At 45.3% G+C, this 17589-nt stretch overlaps 1 protein-coding gene across 1 annotated transcript in view; it reads left to right on the top strand.

Moving 5' to 3' along the window:
* popdc1 (popeye domain cAMP effector 1) overlaps positions 1-17383 on the top strand; it is a 45702-nt gene extending 28319 nt beyond the window's left edge. Inside the window, exons 7-8 of the mRNA XM_078399852.1 lie at positions 6540-6681; positions 15039-17383. Of these exons, the coding sequence (XP_078255978.1) occupies positions 6540-6681; positions 15039-15154 (258 nt within the window). The 3' untranslated portion in view covers positions 15155-17383. The remainder of the gene's footprint in view (positions 1-6539; positions 6682-15038) is intronic.
* The last annotated feature ends 206 nt before the right edge of the window (positions 17384-17589 follow it).

Below are 17589 nucleotides of genomic sequence, written 5' to 3'. Positions count from 1 at the left end.
GCAGTTATTTTCTTACACTTGGTGTTGATTGAGATGTATTTTGAGCTCCAGATCTTCCTGAGCATGTTAAACACCACCCTAGCCTTATTGATTCTGCTTTTAATGTCTGCATCTGCCCCTCCGGTGGTGTCCACAATACTGCCTAGGTATGTGAATGTTTCTACCTCCTCCAAGGCAGTGCTGGGCATGTTGCTGGTTTTGGCATCACCTGTGTCTTTGCTGTATTGGGTGTAAGACCACGTTTCGTTGCAGCTTGCAAGAGTCCGTCCGTCTTCTCCTGCATGAAACACATAAATTAAATATATATAAAATATTCTCTAAACATACACCAATTAATCACTCATGTTGCTGCATATTTTGAGTCATTATTAATACCTAAAGTAAACTATATTCAACATGAAAAGTATATAAATGTATGTTCTAGATGTGAGTGAATACAAATATACACGGACACACACACACACATAAAAATAAATATAAACACCCACTCTACATATATACATTCGAAGGAAGACACCAAATGCTGGAGTATCTCCGCGGGACAGGCAACATCTCTGGAGAGAAGGAATGGGTGATGTTTCGGGTCAAGTCCCTTCTTCAGACCCCTTCTTCCGACTTCTTCAGTCTGAAGAAGGGTCTCGATCCGAAACGTCACTCACTCCTTCTCTCCAAAGATGCTGCCTGTCCCGCTGAGTTAGTCCAGCATTTTGTGCCGACCTTTGCTTTAAACCAGCATCTGCAGTTCTTTCCTACACATATATACATTCGATCTGTACCATGTATACATAGAGGGATGTATACAGGCTATATATATATATATATATATAACAGTTTATATATATATATATATATGCTACACCAATACAGGAGAGGCTTTGGGTCCAGGGCTCACTCAGTCACACCCTCTCCCCTTCCCTGTCCCCCCTCTATGAAGAATGGGTCCACTTGGTCTTGTAAATATATATATATACACGCATACACATATATATAGTATAAGAAAATAACTGCAGATGATGGTACAGATCGAAGGTATTTATTCACAAAATGCTGGAGTAACTCAGCAGGTCAGGCAGCATCTCGGAAGAGAAGGAATGGGTGACATTTCGGGTCGAGACCCTTCTTCAGACTGACCTTGAAACCTAGTTTAATTTATTGTCACGTGCGATAAGCTTTCAGTGGAAAGCTTTTGCTGCGTGCTATCCAGTACACATATATATATATATATGTTTGTGCGTGTAGTGAGCTGTGGAACAATAAAATGTGGCTTAGTATGAACACCATGTATATACAACTATACATAAACATCATGTATAATAAGCTGTAAAATCATAAAATGTAGCTTTATTGTAATAGTTTTTAACATTTTCATGAATCCAGGTATCAGTGTTGTTTCTGTTCTGTTTACCTTCTTTGAAGTACTGAGCTTCCACTGGGTGCCATGTCCTTTGGTAAACCTCGTCTGGTTTCCATGAGTGAGCTTCAATATGAAGTGGTAACGGTTGTAAAGGCAAGTTGCATCACCATGGGTGTGGATGGCAGTGGGAAAAGACCTTAACTAAGCTTTGTGTCTTTTTTCTTAAACAACAGTTTAGTTAATGTGGAATCCACTGTGATGGATGTGTATGTTAACTTTTATGTGGTTGTGTGTCTTGTTGCTTTTCACTTAGTATGGCTGTATGGTAACTCAAATTTCACTGTACCTTAACTGGTACATATGACAATAAACTGACCTTGAAACCTAGTTTAATTTATTGTCACGTGCGATAAGCTTTTAGTGGAAAGCTTTTGCTGCGTGCTATTCAGTCAGCAGAAAGACAATACATGATTGCAATCGGGCCATTCACAGTGTACAGATACAATAGACAATAGGTGCAGCAGTAGGCCATTCGGCCCTTCGAGCCAGCACCGCCATTCAATGTGATCATGGTTGATCATTCTCAATCAGTACCCCGTTCCTGCCTTCTCCCAATACCCCCTGTCTCCGCTATCCTTAAGAGCTCTATCTAGCTCTCTCTTGAATGCATTCAGAGAATTGGCCTCCACTGCCTTCTGAGGCAGAGAATTCCACAGATTCACAACTCTCTGACTGAAAAAGTTTTTGCTCATCTCAGTTCTAAATGGCCTACCCCTTATTCTTAAACTGTGGCCCCTTGTTCTGGACTCCCCCAACATTGGGAACATGTTTCCTGCCTCTAACGTGTCCAACCCCTTAATAATCTTATACGTTTCGATAAGTTCTCCTCTCATCCTGGGGCAGCTTATACCCCAGCGGTATGAACATTGACTTCTCTAACATCAAGTAACCCTTGCTTTCCCTCTCTCTCCATCCCCTCCCCCTTCCCAGTTCTCGCACCAGTCCCACTGTCACTACATATTATCTCTGTTTGCCTTGTTGTTATCTTCTCCCAACTAACACACATTTTCATTGAACTTCATTCCCTTTGTCCTATTTTCACACCTTGCCCTTCCTTATGTATGTAGCTCCTACTCCCCTGACGTCAGTCTGAAGAAGGGTCTCGACCCGTTCCGTCTTTCCGGAGATGCTACCCGTCCCGCTGAGTTACTCCAGTTTTTTGTGTCTATCCACAATGTCAATGTTCACTGCCCCAGGGGGTGACTCATGAACTCATTGTGAACTTAACGCAATGTTAAGTACCGACCTTGACTACTGAAGATGGCTATTATTAAGTAGCCATCTCACCTGGCGCACATCTTTGCCACTGAATGTCCTTGTCGTCTAGATGAAGTGCATGATAAGATTTACTTACACATCGGATGTTTTCCAGACCAGCTGTATTAAATGCCAGTAGATTGCCAATCAGAGCACCATGGTGGTGCAGCGGTAGAGTTGCTGCCTTACGGCGCTTACAGCGCCAGAGACCCGGGTTCGATCCCGACCACGGGTGCTGTCTGTATGGAGTTTGCACGTTCTCCCCGTGACCTGCGTGGGTTTTCCCCGACTCTTCAGTTTCCGCCCACACTCCAAAGATTGTAGGTTAATTGGCTTGGTATAAATGTAAAAATTGTCCCTAGTGTGTGTAGGATAGTGTTAATGTGTGGGGATCGCTGGGCGGTGTGGACTCGGTGGGCCCAAGGGCCTGATTCTGTGCTGTATCTCTAAACTAAACTAAACTAAACTAATCTAAACTAAACTAAACTTCACAAATCCCTGGATTCAGTAGTGGCAATGTAATTCTGTTTTGATATGGCCAGTCATAAAAGTAGACATGAAGTGTGGAAGAAGGAACTGCAGATGCTGGTTTACACCAAAGGTGGACACAAAGTGCTGGAGTAACTCAGCGGGACGGGCAGCATCTCTGGAGAGAAGGAATGGGTGAGGTTTCGGGTCTAGACCCTTCTTCAGACTGAGAGTCAGGGGAGAGCGAGACAGAGATATGGAAGGACATGGTGTGAAAATGAGAGATCAAGGAAAATGTAGAATGGTTCATTGTCAGCTGAGGGGAAGGTGACAACGAGGCACACAATCAGTGATATTTAATCAGGAGGACAGTGAAACCGGTCGGAGAACTAGGATGGGGGAGGGGACGGAGAGGAAGAGAAAGCAAGGGTTACTTGAAGTTAGAGAAATCAGTATTCATACCACTGTGTTGTAAGCTGCCAAGTGAAACATGAGGTGCTGTTCATCCAATTTCCATTGGGTCTCATGAAGTGTAGTTACCCCTCATAAGGTCCATGAGTTGTAGGAGTAGAATTAGGCCATCAAGTCTACTCCGCCATTCAATCATGGGTGTTCAATCTCTCCCTCTCATCCCCATTCTCTTGCCTTCTCTCCATAACCCCTGACATCTGTACTAATCAAGAACCTATTCAATATCCACCTTGAAAATATCCATTGACTTGGCCTCCACATCCGTGTGTGGCAATGAATTCCACAATCTATCTGTCCATGTGCCTGTCCTATCCATGTACGTCTAAATGTTTGTTAAACATTGTTTTTTAATGTAATATATGTTGCAGTTAGAGGTGTGATAAGACCATCAGACATAGGAGCAAATTTAGGCCATTCGGCCCACCGATAGTAATGCTGCCATTCAATCAGAGCTGGTCTACTTTTCCCTCTCTACTGCAAAGGTCTCCCCGCGGTTACTATTCAATCTTTCCCCTCTCATCTCAATCTTTCCAGCTTGTCACAGAATGGCCAGCATTGATGAACAATTACTCAATTATAACGCAGTTTTTTTACACTCTCCACAGATGCTTCCTGTGACCTGCAGAGGATTCCCAGGATTGTTCTATTTAGGGTCTCCAGTGCCTGTGTCGTTTGGTGTTTCATGTTTCCACCATTTTTTTTCTCTCTCTTTCTCTCTCTCACTCTCTCTTTCTCACTCTCTCTCTCTCTCCTCATCTCTCTCCCTCTCTTTTCCCTCTCTCTCCCTCTCCCTCTCTCTCAGCCTCTCTCTCTGTCTCTCTCCCTCCCTCCCCTCCCCCCCCCTCTCTCTCTCTCTCTCTCTCTCTCTCTCTCTCTCTCTCTCTCTCTCTCTCTCTCTCTCTCTCTCTCTCTCTCTCTCTCTCTCTCTCTCTCTCTCTCTCTCTCTCTCTCTCTCTCTCTCTCTCTCTCTCTCTCTCTCTCTCTCCCCCTCCTCCCCCCCTCCCCCTCCCCCTCTCTCCCTCCCCCTCCCCCTCCCCCTCTCTCCCTCCCCCTCCCCCCCTCCCCCTCTCCCCCTCTCCCTCTCTATCTCTCCCTCTCCCCCTCTGTTCACTTTTGGCTGCTTGTATTTAGGTCTCCTGTGGACAGATTGTTGACAACAGGCCTTCCCCACCCCACCCCACTGCCTGTGTCACCACAAACCATGTGTCTGATATTACCCAAAGTGCGGGAGTAACTCAGCGGGTCAGGCAGCCTCCCTGGAGAAAAAGGATGGGGTGCTAGTGTACGGGGATCCCTGGTCGGCACAGACTCGGTGAGCCGAAGAGACTGTTTCCACGCTGTACGTTTAGTTTTGTTCAGTTTAGAGATACAACGCGGAAACAGACCCTTCGGCCCGCCGGCTCCATGCCAACCAGCGATCCCCGCACACTGACACTATCCTACACATGCTGGGGACAATCTACACTCACACCGAGCCGATTGACCTTCGTACCTGCACATCTTTGGAGTGTAGGAGGAAACTGAAGCACCCGGAGAAAACCCACGCAGGCCATGGGGGGAACGCACAAACTCCGTACAGACGGCACCAGTGGGTAGGATCAAACCTGGGTCTCTGGTGCTGGAAGGCAGCAACTCTACCGCTGCGCCACCGTGCCGCTCCGCATCTCTAAACTAAACTGAGTCCGAAGAAAGGTCTCGACCCATTCCTTCTCTCCAGAGATGCCGCCTGACCCGCTGAGTCGCTCCAGCGTTATAAAATTATATCTTCAATGTATAAATTGTTACAAAAATCTAGTCCAAAGACAGGAATTCAAAAATCAAGACAAAGATGGGAAACAGATCTGAATATTAGCATTGATGAACCAAGTTGGGAAAGATTATGTTTAGAAAGTATGAAAAATACTATTAATGTGAGATATAGTTTAGTACAATACAATTTTTTACATCAACTATATTTAACTCTGAAAAAATTAAACAATTTAAATCCAAATTTACCTGAAATTTGTTTTAGATGCAACCAGGATGTGGGTACTTTTTTACACTCCACATGGGCATGTCCTAAGGTAACTCCTTTTTGGAAAGACCTAAAAAACTTTTTGGAACAATTGATGAATAAGACCATACCATTGGATTCAAGGTTGTTTTTATTGGGAGATACTAAAGAAATATTACCAAGATTAATTTTAGATAAATATCAGGAAAGATTTCTCAAAATAGCAATAGCAATAGCAAAAAAATGTGTGGCGGTCACTTGGAAAGATCACAATGAAATAAGAATTGCAAGATGGTATGCAGAAATGCGTAGCTGTATCCCATTAGAAAAAGCTACTTATAATCTGAGAAATAAATATGATTTCTTTTTGAAACTTTGGAACCCATTCACTTTAAAACTAGGATTAAGAATTGGAAATATTTAATTTCAGGATTCTTTTGATACCCCTAAAAAGAATTTAATTAGAAATTAGCCGGAAGTGTTTCCTGCTTGTCTCCAGGTTTCCTTCTTTCTTTCTTTCTTTCTTTCCTTTTTTAATTTTTAAAAATTTTTCTTTATCTTTCTTCTTCTCCTTTTTCCTCTTTTTTCTAACTGGGGGGTGGGAGGGAGGGGGGTTGTGGGTGGGGAGATAATACAGAACGATACAGGTATAATCGAATTAAAAATGTATAATCGAATTTATAATGTAGGTACCATCGCGTACTATGAGTTCATACATGTATTTGTTTTGTTAAAATTTAAATAAAATTAATTAAAATTTTTAATTTTTTTTAAAAACTGAGTCCGAAGACCCATTCCTTCTCTCCAGAGATGCCGCCTGACCCGCTGAGTCGCTCCAGCGTTTGTGCGTCCAAACTAAACCGAGTTGCGCCGGGGAACCAGCGTTGGTTCCGTCCACCTTGTGTCTGAGGACTCAGTATCTCTTTTCCATTGCAGGCGGCCAAAAAGATAGAGAGGCAGCCGAGCTTGTGTTCGCAGCTTTCAATGATGCGTGTGAGGAACAGTATGGGCAGTACCAGCGACACCGACGATGGTCTCTCCTACTTCCTGCAAGGAGGTTCCACCACATCGTCAATCCGTGAGACTCCGCTAAATGCCCCCCCCCCCCCTCCCTCTACCTGCACGTCGGCCAACATTGCCGTCACCCCTCCAGCCCTGAACTCACAAAACAGTCACACTAACCGGTGATCAAAGCATGAATCGGCTCGAAGAGTTTTTTTAGTTATTTTGGACCCATTACAATGAAACCAGAAATTTAGGGACCTTTTCAGATTCAATGGACAATAGACAATAGGTGCAGGAGGAGGCCATTCGGCCCTTCGAGCCAGCACCGCCATTCAATGTGATCATGGCTGATCATTCTCAATCAGTACCCCGTTCCTGCCTTCTCCCCATACCCCCTGACTCCGCTATGCTTAAGAGCTCTATCTAGCTCTCTCTTGAATGCATTCAGAGAATTGGCCTCCACTGCCTTCTGAGGCAGAGAATTCCACAGATTCACAACTCTCTGACTGAAAAAGTTTTTCCTCATCTCAGTTCTAAATGGCCTACCCCTTATTCTTAAACTGTGGCCCCTTGTTCTGGACTCCCCCAACATTGGGAACATGTTTCCTGCCTCTAACGTGTCCAACCCCTTAATAATCTTATACGTTTCGATAAGATCTCCTCTCATCCTTCTAAATTCCAGTGTATACAAGCCTAGTTGCTCCAGTCTTTCAACATACGACAGTCCCGCCATTCGGGGAATTAACCTAGTAAACCTGCGCTGCACGCCCTCAATAGCAAGAATCCTTTTAGGTTAGAGACGCTGCGCGGAAACAGGCCCTTCAGCCCGCCGAGTCCGCGCAGACCAGCGATCCCCGCGCACGAACACTATCCTACGCACCACCAGCGACAATCTTTTTACACTTCTACCCAGCCAATTGACCTGCAGACCTGCAGACCTGCACGTCTTTGGAGCGTGGGAGGAAACCGGAGCACCCGGAGAAAACCCACGCAGTCACGGGGAGAACGTACAAACAGTCAGCACCCATAGTCAGGATGGAACCCGGGACTCTCGTGCCGTAAGCACCATAAGGCAGCAACTCTTACCCCTGCGCCACCGTGCCGCCACCTTACTTGAACAAGGGTTCTGTAGTTTAGTCTAGTTTAGTTTAGAGATGCCGATGGAAACAGGCCCTTCGGCCCACCATCGATCTCCTGTTCACAGACTAGTTCTAGGTCATCCCACTTTCACATCCACTCCCTACACGTGAGGAGCAATTTCACAGAGGGACAATTAACCTACCAACCCGCACCTCTTTGGAATGTGGGAGGAAACCGGAGCACCCGGAGGAAGCCCAGGCAGTCATAGAGTCATAGAGTGATACAGTGTGGAAACAGGCCCTTCGGCCCACATCGCCCACACCGGCCAACAATGTCCCAGCTACCCTAGTCCCACTTGCCTGCGCTTGGTCCATAACCCCCCAAACCCGTCCTATCCATGTACATGTCTAACTGTTCCTTATACGATGGGATAGTCCCAGCCTCAACTACCTCCTCTGGCAGCTTGTTCCATACACCCACCACCCTCTGTGTGATAAAGTTACCCCTCGTATTCCTATTAAATCTTTTCCCCTTCACCTTGAACCTGTGTCCTCTGGTCCTCGATTCCCCTCGATTCTGGGCAAGAGACTCTGTGCATCTACCCGATCTCTTCCTCTCATGATTTTGTACAACTCTATCAGATCTCCCCTCGTCCTCCTGCGCTCCACGGAATAGAGACCGCGGTCACAGGGAGAACGTGCCAACTCCATGGCGGTCCATCTGGTAGAGTTGCTGCCTCACGGCGCCGGAGACGTGGGTTCGATCCCGACCCCGGGCGCTGTCCGTGTGGACTCCGCATGGGCATTCTCCCTGGGACCGGGTGGGTTTTCTCTGGGTGCTCCGGTCTCCCCCCACGTCCCAGAGATGCGTGGATTTGTAGGTTAATTGGCCCTCTTGTGAAATTGCCCCTCGTGTATAGAGCAGACGAGAATAGACAATAGGTGCAGGGGAGGCCATTCGGCCCCTCGAGCCAGCACCGCCATTCAATGTGATCATGGCTGATCATTCTCAATCAGTACCCCGTTCCTGCCTTCTCCCCATACCCCCTGACTCCGCTATCCTTAAGAGCTCTATCCAGCTCTCTCTTGAATGCATTCAGAGAATTGGCCTCCACTGCCTTCTGAGGCAGAGAATTCCACAGATTCACAACTCTTTGACTGAAAAAGTTTTTCCTCATCTCAGTTCTAAATGGCCTACCCCTTATTCTTAAACTGTGGCCCCTTATTCTGGACTCCCCCAATATTGGGAACATGTTTCCTGCCTCTAACGTGTCCAACCCCTTAATAATCTTATACTTTTCGATAAGATCCCCTCTCATCCTTCTAAATTCCAGTGTATACAAGCCTAGCCGCTCCAGTCTTTCAACATATGATAGTCCCGCCATTCCGGGAATTAACCTAGTGAACCTACGCTGCACGCCCTCAATAGTGGGTCAACATGGTGTCGGTGGGCCGAAGGGCCTCTTTCCATCCACATCTTTAAATTAAACTAAATTTCAGAATCCTTAGTCCACACTCCTTAAATCTTTATCTGAGGTCCTAAAATGTAATCTATTAAAGGACTTTAACATAAACCATAGTCTTTAAGGCTGACCATGACTTGGAATGTTACTCAATATCCCACTCAATTCCTCTCGGATATATCAAGTATCAGTCTAATACTGAGTGCTGTCTACAATTTTAATCCAGTTAACACCATGTTACCAATGAATTTAAAAAGAGAGTTAGATAGAGCTCTAGGGGCTAGTGGAATCAAGGGATTTGGGGAGAAGGCAGGCACGGGTTACTGATTGCGGATGATCAGCCATGATCACAATGAATGTCGGTCAGGCAGCATCTCTGGAGAACATGGATGGAAAGGTGACATTTCGGCTCAGTCTGAAGAAGTGTCTCGACCTGAAACCTGTCACCTATCCCCTATCCGTGTTCTCCACAGATGCTGCCTGACCCGCTGAGTTACTCCAGCACTCTGTGAAACGCCACCTATCCATGTTCTCCAGAGATGCTGCCTGACCCGCTGAGTTACTCCAGCACTCTGTGAAACGTCACCTATCCCCTGTCCTCCAGAGATGCTGCCTGACCCGCTGAGTTACTCCAGCACTCTGTGAAACGTCACCTATCCCCTGTCCTCCAGAGATGCTGCCTGACCCGCTGAGTTACTCCAGCACTCTGTGAAACGTCACCTATCCATGTTCTCCAGAGATGCTGTGTTTCTCCAGCACTCTGTGTCCTTTCCGAAATTTCTGGTGGCAACTTTCCAAAAGCAGATTCATCCTTTTTTCAATGCCCTCCCAACGGAATAATACTTGGTTGCCTCTCTGCCTCCTGACCTAAATCCGTGCCTGCCTGTACTCATTCAAGGTCGTGATGCTAACTGTGTGCTCCCTTGTGCGTGTGCCTATAAATTTCTCATGCGTCTGACTTTAACACTTTACACTGTTCCCGTTTTCTAAAAAGGAAATAACTTGCGAGACTGCTCTTATTTTCCTCAACGGAGCCAGCGACTGCACCTTGTTCATCCTTGACCCAATTGCTGCTAACGACAGTCGTCCTGATCCCAGAAGGCAAAAGGTCTCTGTGTTGGTATAAAACCCTCAAATTATCTTCCTCTAATTATAGGAAAGCTTTGCTTATATCCCTAGGTCTTCGGCTGGTGCACTGGTTCAGTTGGGATGTCATGTTGCAGTTGTATAAGACGTTGGTGAGACCGCATTTAGAATATTGTGTTCAGCTCTGGGCACCATGTTATCGGAAAGACATTGTCAAGCTTGAAAGGGTTCAGAAAAGATCTACGAGGACTTTGCCAAGACTAGAGGGTGTGAGCTATAGGGAGAGGTTGAGTAGGCTGGGTCTCTATTCCATGGAGCGCAGGAGGATGAAGGGAGATCTTACAGAGGTGTACAAAATCATGAGAGGAATAGATCGGGTAGATGCATGGAGTCTTTTACCCAGAGTAGGGGAATTGAGGACCAGAGGACATAGGTTCAAGGTGAAGGGGAAAAGATTTAATAGGAATCCGAGGGGTAACCTTTTTCACACAGAGGGCGGTGGGTGTATGGAACAAGCTGCCAGAGGAGTTAGTTGAGGCTGGGACTATCCCATCATTTAAGAAACAGTTGGACAGTTACATGGATAGGACAGGTTTGGAGGGGTATGGACCAAGCGCAAGCAAGTGGGACTAGGGTAGCTGTGACATTGTTGGCCGGTGTGGGCAAGTTGGGCCGAAGGGCCTGTTTCCACACTGTATCAATCTATGACTCTAATGGTTCCATTATTATCACGTGTACCAAAGGTACAGTGGATTTTATAGGAATCTGGGGGGTAACTTTTTCACGCATAGGGCGGTGGGAGTATGGTACGAGCTGCCGGAGGAGGCAGTTGGGGCAGGGACTATGGCAACGTTTAAGAAGCATTTGGACGGGTACATGGATAGGACAGGTTTAGAGGGATATGGACCAAACGCGGGCAGGTGGGATTAGTGTAGATGGGAAATGTTGGCCGCTGTGGGCAATTTGGGCCGAAGGGCCTGTTTCCAAGCTGTATCACTTTATGACTCCATTACAAATATTCTCACGCTCCTCTAGTCAAGCAGAGGGCTAATGGACTGGTTTGTAAGTGGAAGGATCAACGCTGAGCCAATCCTCCCATGTTCTGGCTTCGTGATCCATTGCAACACTTCAGAGCTGGACTAATGCGGGTTGCTTTTACAGGTTTGGTTGTCTCACGAACCATGGAGTTGTTTCTTGAAATGGTAATGAATTCCATTCAGCTTGGTCAGGTCAATCGCTACTTGCTAGCTTTCACACAAAGGTTGGTGGGTGTATGGAACGAGTTGCCAGAGGAGGTAGTTGAGGCTGGGACTATTCCAACATTTAAGAAGCAGTTAGACAGCTACATGGATAGGACGGGTTTGAAGGGTTATGGACCATGTATATGCAGCCAGGTGGGACTGGTGTGGATGGGACATTGTTGGCCGGTGTGGGCAATTTGGGTCGAAGGTCCTGTTTCCACGCTGAATCACTCCATGAGTTGGATGATCAGCCATGATCATATTGAATGGCGGTGCAGGCTCAAAGGGCCGAATGGCCTACTCCTGCACCTATTTTCTATGTTTCTATGACTAATTATTTAAAAATGTAAATTTCTTTCCCAAAATTATATTTTCAGTTTGGATTGTTTTCAATGGGAAGGTTAGTTCATCACATGACTGGTGCATGTACCTGCATTTGGAGTGTGTTCCTTTAACTGCATGAAGTGAATCTGGTGCCTACTCATTTTGGCCCCCGTATCAAGAGAGTTTTGTAATGTCAGATGTCCCGGAGAGAACAATGAAATTCTTACTAGCTGCAGCACAACAGAATATGTAAACATAGTACACTGTAAGCAATATAATAAACAAGAGAGAAAAAGTTCAGAATATGTATACGCGCGCACACACACGCACACACACACACACACATGCTCACAAATACACACACGCACACACATACACGGTTCAATATATACATATATACTGAAGTTTTTTTGCAGTTACGGTTTAGTTTATTGTCACGGAATGGCGGGACTGACATATGTTGAAAGACTGCAGCGACTAGGCTTGTCTACGCTGGAATTTAGAAGGATGAAAGGGGATCTTATCGAAACGTATAAGATTATTAAGGAGTTGGACACGTTAGAGGCAGGAAACATGTTCCCAATGTTGGGGGAGTCACAGTTTAAGAATAAGGGGTAGGCCATTTAGAACAGAGATGAGGAAAAACTTTTTCAGTCAGAGAGTTGTGAATCTGTGGAATTCTCTGCCTCAGAGGGCAGTGGAGGCCAATTCTCTGAATGCATTCAACAGGGAGCTGGATAGAGCTCTTAAGGATAGCGGAGTCAGGGGGTATGGGGAGAAGGCAGGAACGGGGTACTGATTGAGAATGATCAGCCATGATCACATTGAATGGCGGTGCTGGTTCGAAGGGCCGAATGGCCTCCTCCTGCACTTATTGTCTATTGTCTGTTGTCTATTGTAGTTCTGGACAGACCTCTGGTTGTGTAAGATGGTGGAAGGACGTACTGGTCCAGGGGAGGTTTACGAGAATGATCCCAGGAATGATCGGGTTAACATATGATGAGCATTTGATGGCACTGGGCTTGTACTCACTGGAGTTTAGTAGGAACCTCATTGAAACTTATCGAATAGCAGAATGCCTGGATAGAGTGGATGTGGAGAGGATGTTTCCACTGGTGGGAGAGTCTGGGACCAGAGGTCGCAGCCTCAGAATAAAAGGACGTTCCGTGAGAAAAGAGGAGGGATTTCTTGAGTCAGAGGGTGGTGAATCTGTGGAATTCATTGCCACAGACGGCGGTGATGAAATTATTTTTAAAGCGGAGATAGATAGATTTCAATATTAGCACGGGTGTCAGAGGCGATGGGGAGAAGGCAGGAGAATGGGGTTAGGAAGGAGAGATAGATCAGCCATGATTGAATGGCGGAGTAGACTTGATGGGCCGAATGGCCTAATTCTGCTTCTATAACCTATGGACTTACACATTGATGGGATTGACTGCAGGAGGCTTATTATTGCAGAGCTACAATGGCCATAATTCCAGGTTGATTGTTAAGGCAGTATATTGTCAGATATGTCCAGCTCCATTTATACAACTAGTAGTGGTTGCTAATGAGGGATAAAATAATATCTGTACTGGCCAAAGACCTTAAGGTTTTTGATTAGCCATTGGAGCTAGGCACTGAAGAATTCCTAAAAAAGACACAAAGTGCATTGAGAGACATTTTTGTTTCAGTTTAGTTTATTGTCACGTGTACCGAGGTACAGTGAAAAGCTTTTGTTGCGTGCTAACCAGTCAGTAGAAAGACAATACAGGATTACAATCGATCCATTTACAGTGTACAGATACACGATAGGGGAATAACGTTTAGTGCAAGGTAAAGCCAGCAAAGTCCAGTCAAGGATAACCCGAGGGTAGACACAAAGTGCTGGAGTAACTCAACGGGACAGGCAGCATCTCTGAGGGGAGAAGGAATGGGTGACTTTTCGACTTGAGACCCTTCTTCAGACCAGCATCTGCAGTTCTTTCCTACACATCGTCCGAGGGCAGACAATAGACAATAGACAGTAGGTGCAGGAGTAGGCCATTCGGCCCTTTGAGCCAGCACCGCCATTCATTGTGATCATGGCTGATCATTCACAATCAGTACCCCGTTCCTGCCCTCTCCCCATACCCCCTGACTCCGCTATCCTTAAGAGGGTAGGGTTACCTACTGTCCCGTATTAGCCGGGACATCCTGTATATTGGGCTAAATTGTTTTGTCTCATACGGGACCGCCATTGTCCCGTGTTAGGCCTGGGGGGAGGGAGAGCTGTAGGCCTGGACACTGTAGGCCCAGACGCTGTAGGTCCGAACTCTGTATGTGCGGACGCTGTAGGTCCGAACGCTGTAGGCCCGGACAGTTTAGGTCCGTAGGCCCGGGCGCCGCCTAATAGAGGATGCGTAGCAACCCGCCTCCCTAGCCGGGTGGCCGCCATTGTTGGAGCGGGGGCAGGTGGCCGCTGGCTGGGTGAGGTCACGTGGGGCGCGGGGCTGTGACGTCACCTTGTCCCTTATCTGGGAGTGAGATAGTTGGCAACTCCTATCTGAGGGTCATCGGAGAGGTAGCTAGTAGTTCAGCACTGCCCTCTACTGGTGGTACAATGACATTAAGAGGATACTTGAACTTATATAGACATACATGGGATGAACAGTCAGAATCTTTTTAACATGATGGTAAAAACAAAGCCAAGAGGGCATAGCCTTAATGGCGAGAGAGGCAAAGTTTAAAGGAGATGTGCGGGGCAGGTGTTTTGTACTTAGGTGCCCGGGACCCACTGTCAGGGGTTGGTGGTAGAGTTAGATATGATACTGGTGTTCATGGAGGGATATGGCTCATGGGCTGGCAGATAAGCTGGTCTTGGCATCATGTTCAGCACAGATATTGTTCTTGATGTTCTACAAACAAGCTAAGCTTTGATGTGGAGGAAGGAACTGCAGACGCTGGTTTACACCGAAGATAGACACAAAATACTGGAGCAACTCAGCGGGACAGGCAGCTTCTCTGGAGAGAAGGAATGGGTGACGTTTTGGGGTCGAGATCCTTCTTCAGTCTAAGCTTTGAGTTCAGTTCACATCTTCTCAGTTACATCAATGGTAGCAATTCAGTGGATTTGAGTGGCATGTCAGTCTGCCAAGACCCCAGGAACACTAATGAAGTTTGTAACAAACAACCTGCATGTATTATTGTGGGTCGGTTGGGTTGAGAAGCGTTTGGTGGCAGAGATTTTATTGTTCATTTTTGTTTCTGTTTCCACAGAGCGGTCTTCATATGCTAAGACCTCTGAAAAAATGAGGCCCATTGAGGAGAGCATTGAGGATGATGTCTTTGACCCGCCTTCACCAGTTGTCCATGCTGCCCCCAACTGGCCCTGATCTCAGCCTAAAACATCTTGCAAATAAGCGTTGTTACTCCCAAGCTCTAAAGCAGTGGCACATACAGCCAGCTATGGCAATTGTGTAATGTGTACAGCAAACCCTCGTTATTACGGACCTCTTCACAATGGATTTGGGTTATAGTGGACTGTCTATTTGAGAACATACTGTAGGTTGCTAGTTACACAGCAGAGGCTATTGAAACTGACGGGCAATTGAAAGTGAGAATTGAAATTGACAAGCAATTGACATTGACAAGGAATTGAAATTAACAAACCATTGAAAGTGACAAGGAATTGAAATTAACGAGCCATAGAAAGTGACAAGCAATTGAAATTAACACGCAATTGACATTGACAAGGAATTGAAATTAACAAGCCATTGAAAGTGACAAGCAATTGAAATTAACACGCAATTGACATTGACAAGGAATTGAAATTAACAAACCATTGAAAGTGACAAGGAATTGAAATTGACAAGGTTTTGAAATTTACAAGGCTTTAGAGATACAGCGCGGAAACAGGCCCTTCGGCCCACCGGGTCCATGCCGACCAGTGATCCCCGCACACTAACACTATCCTACACCCACTAGGGACAATTTACAATTTTTAGCAAAACCAATTAATGCACAAACCTGTACGTCTTTGGAGTGTGGGAGGAAACCGGAGCACCAGGGGTGAACCCACGTGGTCACAAGGAGAACGTGCAAACTTTGTACAGACCGCACCCTTAGTCAGGATCTAACCTGGGTCTTTCATGCTGTAAGGCAGCAACTCTACCGCTGCACCAACGTGCCGCCCATAAGTAATTGATATTGATAAGGCATTGATATTGACAAGCCATTGATATTGACAAGGCATTGATATTGACAAGGCATTGATATTGATATGGCATTGATATTGACAAGTCATTGATATTGACAAGGCATTGATATTGACAAGGCATTGATATTGACAAGGCATTGATATTGATATGGCATTGATATTGACAAGGCATTGATATTGACAAATCATTGATATTGACAAGGCATTGATATTGATATGGCATTGATATTGACAAGGCATTGATATTGACAAGGCATTGATATTGACAAGGCATTGATATTGATATGGCATTGATATTGACAAGGCATTGATATTGACAAGCCATTGATATTGACAAGGCATTGATATTGATATTGATATGGCATTGATATTGACAAGTCATTGATATTGACAACGCATTGATATTGACAAGGCATTGATATTGATATGGCATTGATATTGACAAGCCATTGATATTGACCAGGCATTGATATTGATATGGCATTGATATTGACAAGCCATTGATATTGACAAGGCATTGATATTGATATGGCATTGATATTGACAAGCCATTGATATTGACAAGGCATTGATATTGACAAGGCATTGATATTGACATGCATTGATATTGACAAGGCATTGATATTGACAAGGCACTGATATTGACAAGGCATTGATATTGACAAGGCACTGATATTGACAAGGCATTGATATTGACAAGGCATTGAAATTGACAAGGCATTGATATTGACAAGGCACCGATATTGACAAGGCATTGATATTGACAAGGCATTGATATTGACAAGCCATTGATATTGACAAGGCATTGATATTGACAAGGCATTGATATTGACAAGTCATTGATATTGACAAGGCATTGATATTGACAAGGCATTGATATTGATAAATCATTGATATTGACAAGGCATTGATATTGACAAGCCATAGATATTGACAAGGCATTGATATTGACAAGGCATTGATATTGACAAGGCACTGATATTGACAAGGCATTGATATTGACAAGGCATTGAAATTGACAAGCAATCACTTGAATCAACACTTAACTCCATTAAACAACGTAGCAAACAGCCTTTAGTATTTTTAGCTTGCAGTCACAAACATACATTTTACATTACAAAAATACATTAAAATGAACTTTGTATTTGAAAACAACTCGTCGTTTTATGGAGTGACCGCAAGGTGGTCGGAGCAAATCCCTTGGAGGGTGTGATAACAAGAGGGATACTAGGTGTAGTTACCGCGGACAATCGGCAATATAGGCCGCCACTCCTCCCTCCCATATGGTCCGTTATAACAAGGGTTTAATGTACAAAGATCCAGGATTTGCTGTGTGTTCATTTCCTTCATCACCCCGTCACTCTCTGTCACTTTCCCAAGTATTGATTGTTAAATAAAGCACTTGAACACATTATTGGTCGTTTGAAAAGTACTGCCTGGAAACACCGTTCGATCACCCATCCACACTAGTTCTCTGTTCGTCCATTTTCTACATGCGAGGGGAAATTTTACAGAGGCCAAGTAAGCTACGAACACGCGCGTCTGAGATGTGGGAGGAATCTGGTGCGCCCGGACAAAATCTGTCAAGAGTGTTTTATTGCCATGTGTTCC

The sequence above is a fragment of the Rhinoraja longicauda genome, chromosome 5 (assembly GCF_053455715.1).
Source record: "Rhinoraja longicauda isolate Sanriku21f chromosome 5, sRhiLon1.1, whole genome shotgun sequence".
NCBI classification, from domain to species: Eukaryota; Metazoa; Chordata; class Chondrichthyes; order Rajiformes; family Arhynchobatidae; genus Rhinoraja; species Rhinoraja longicauda.
Note: the sequence above shows the minus strand (reverse complement) of the source record. Positions and strands in the feature narration are given on the sequence as shown.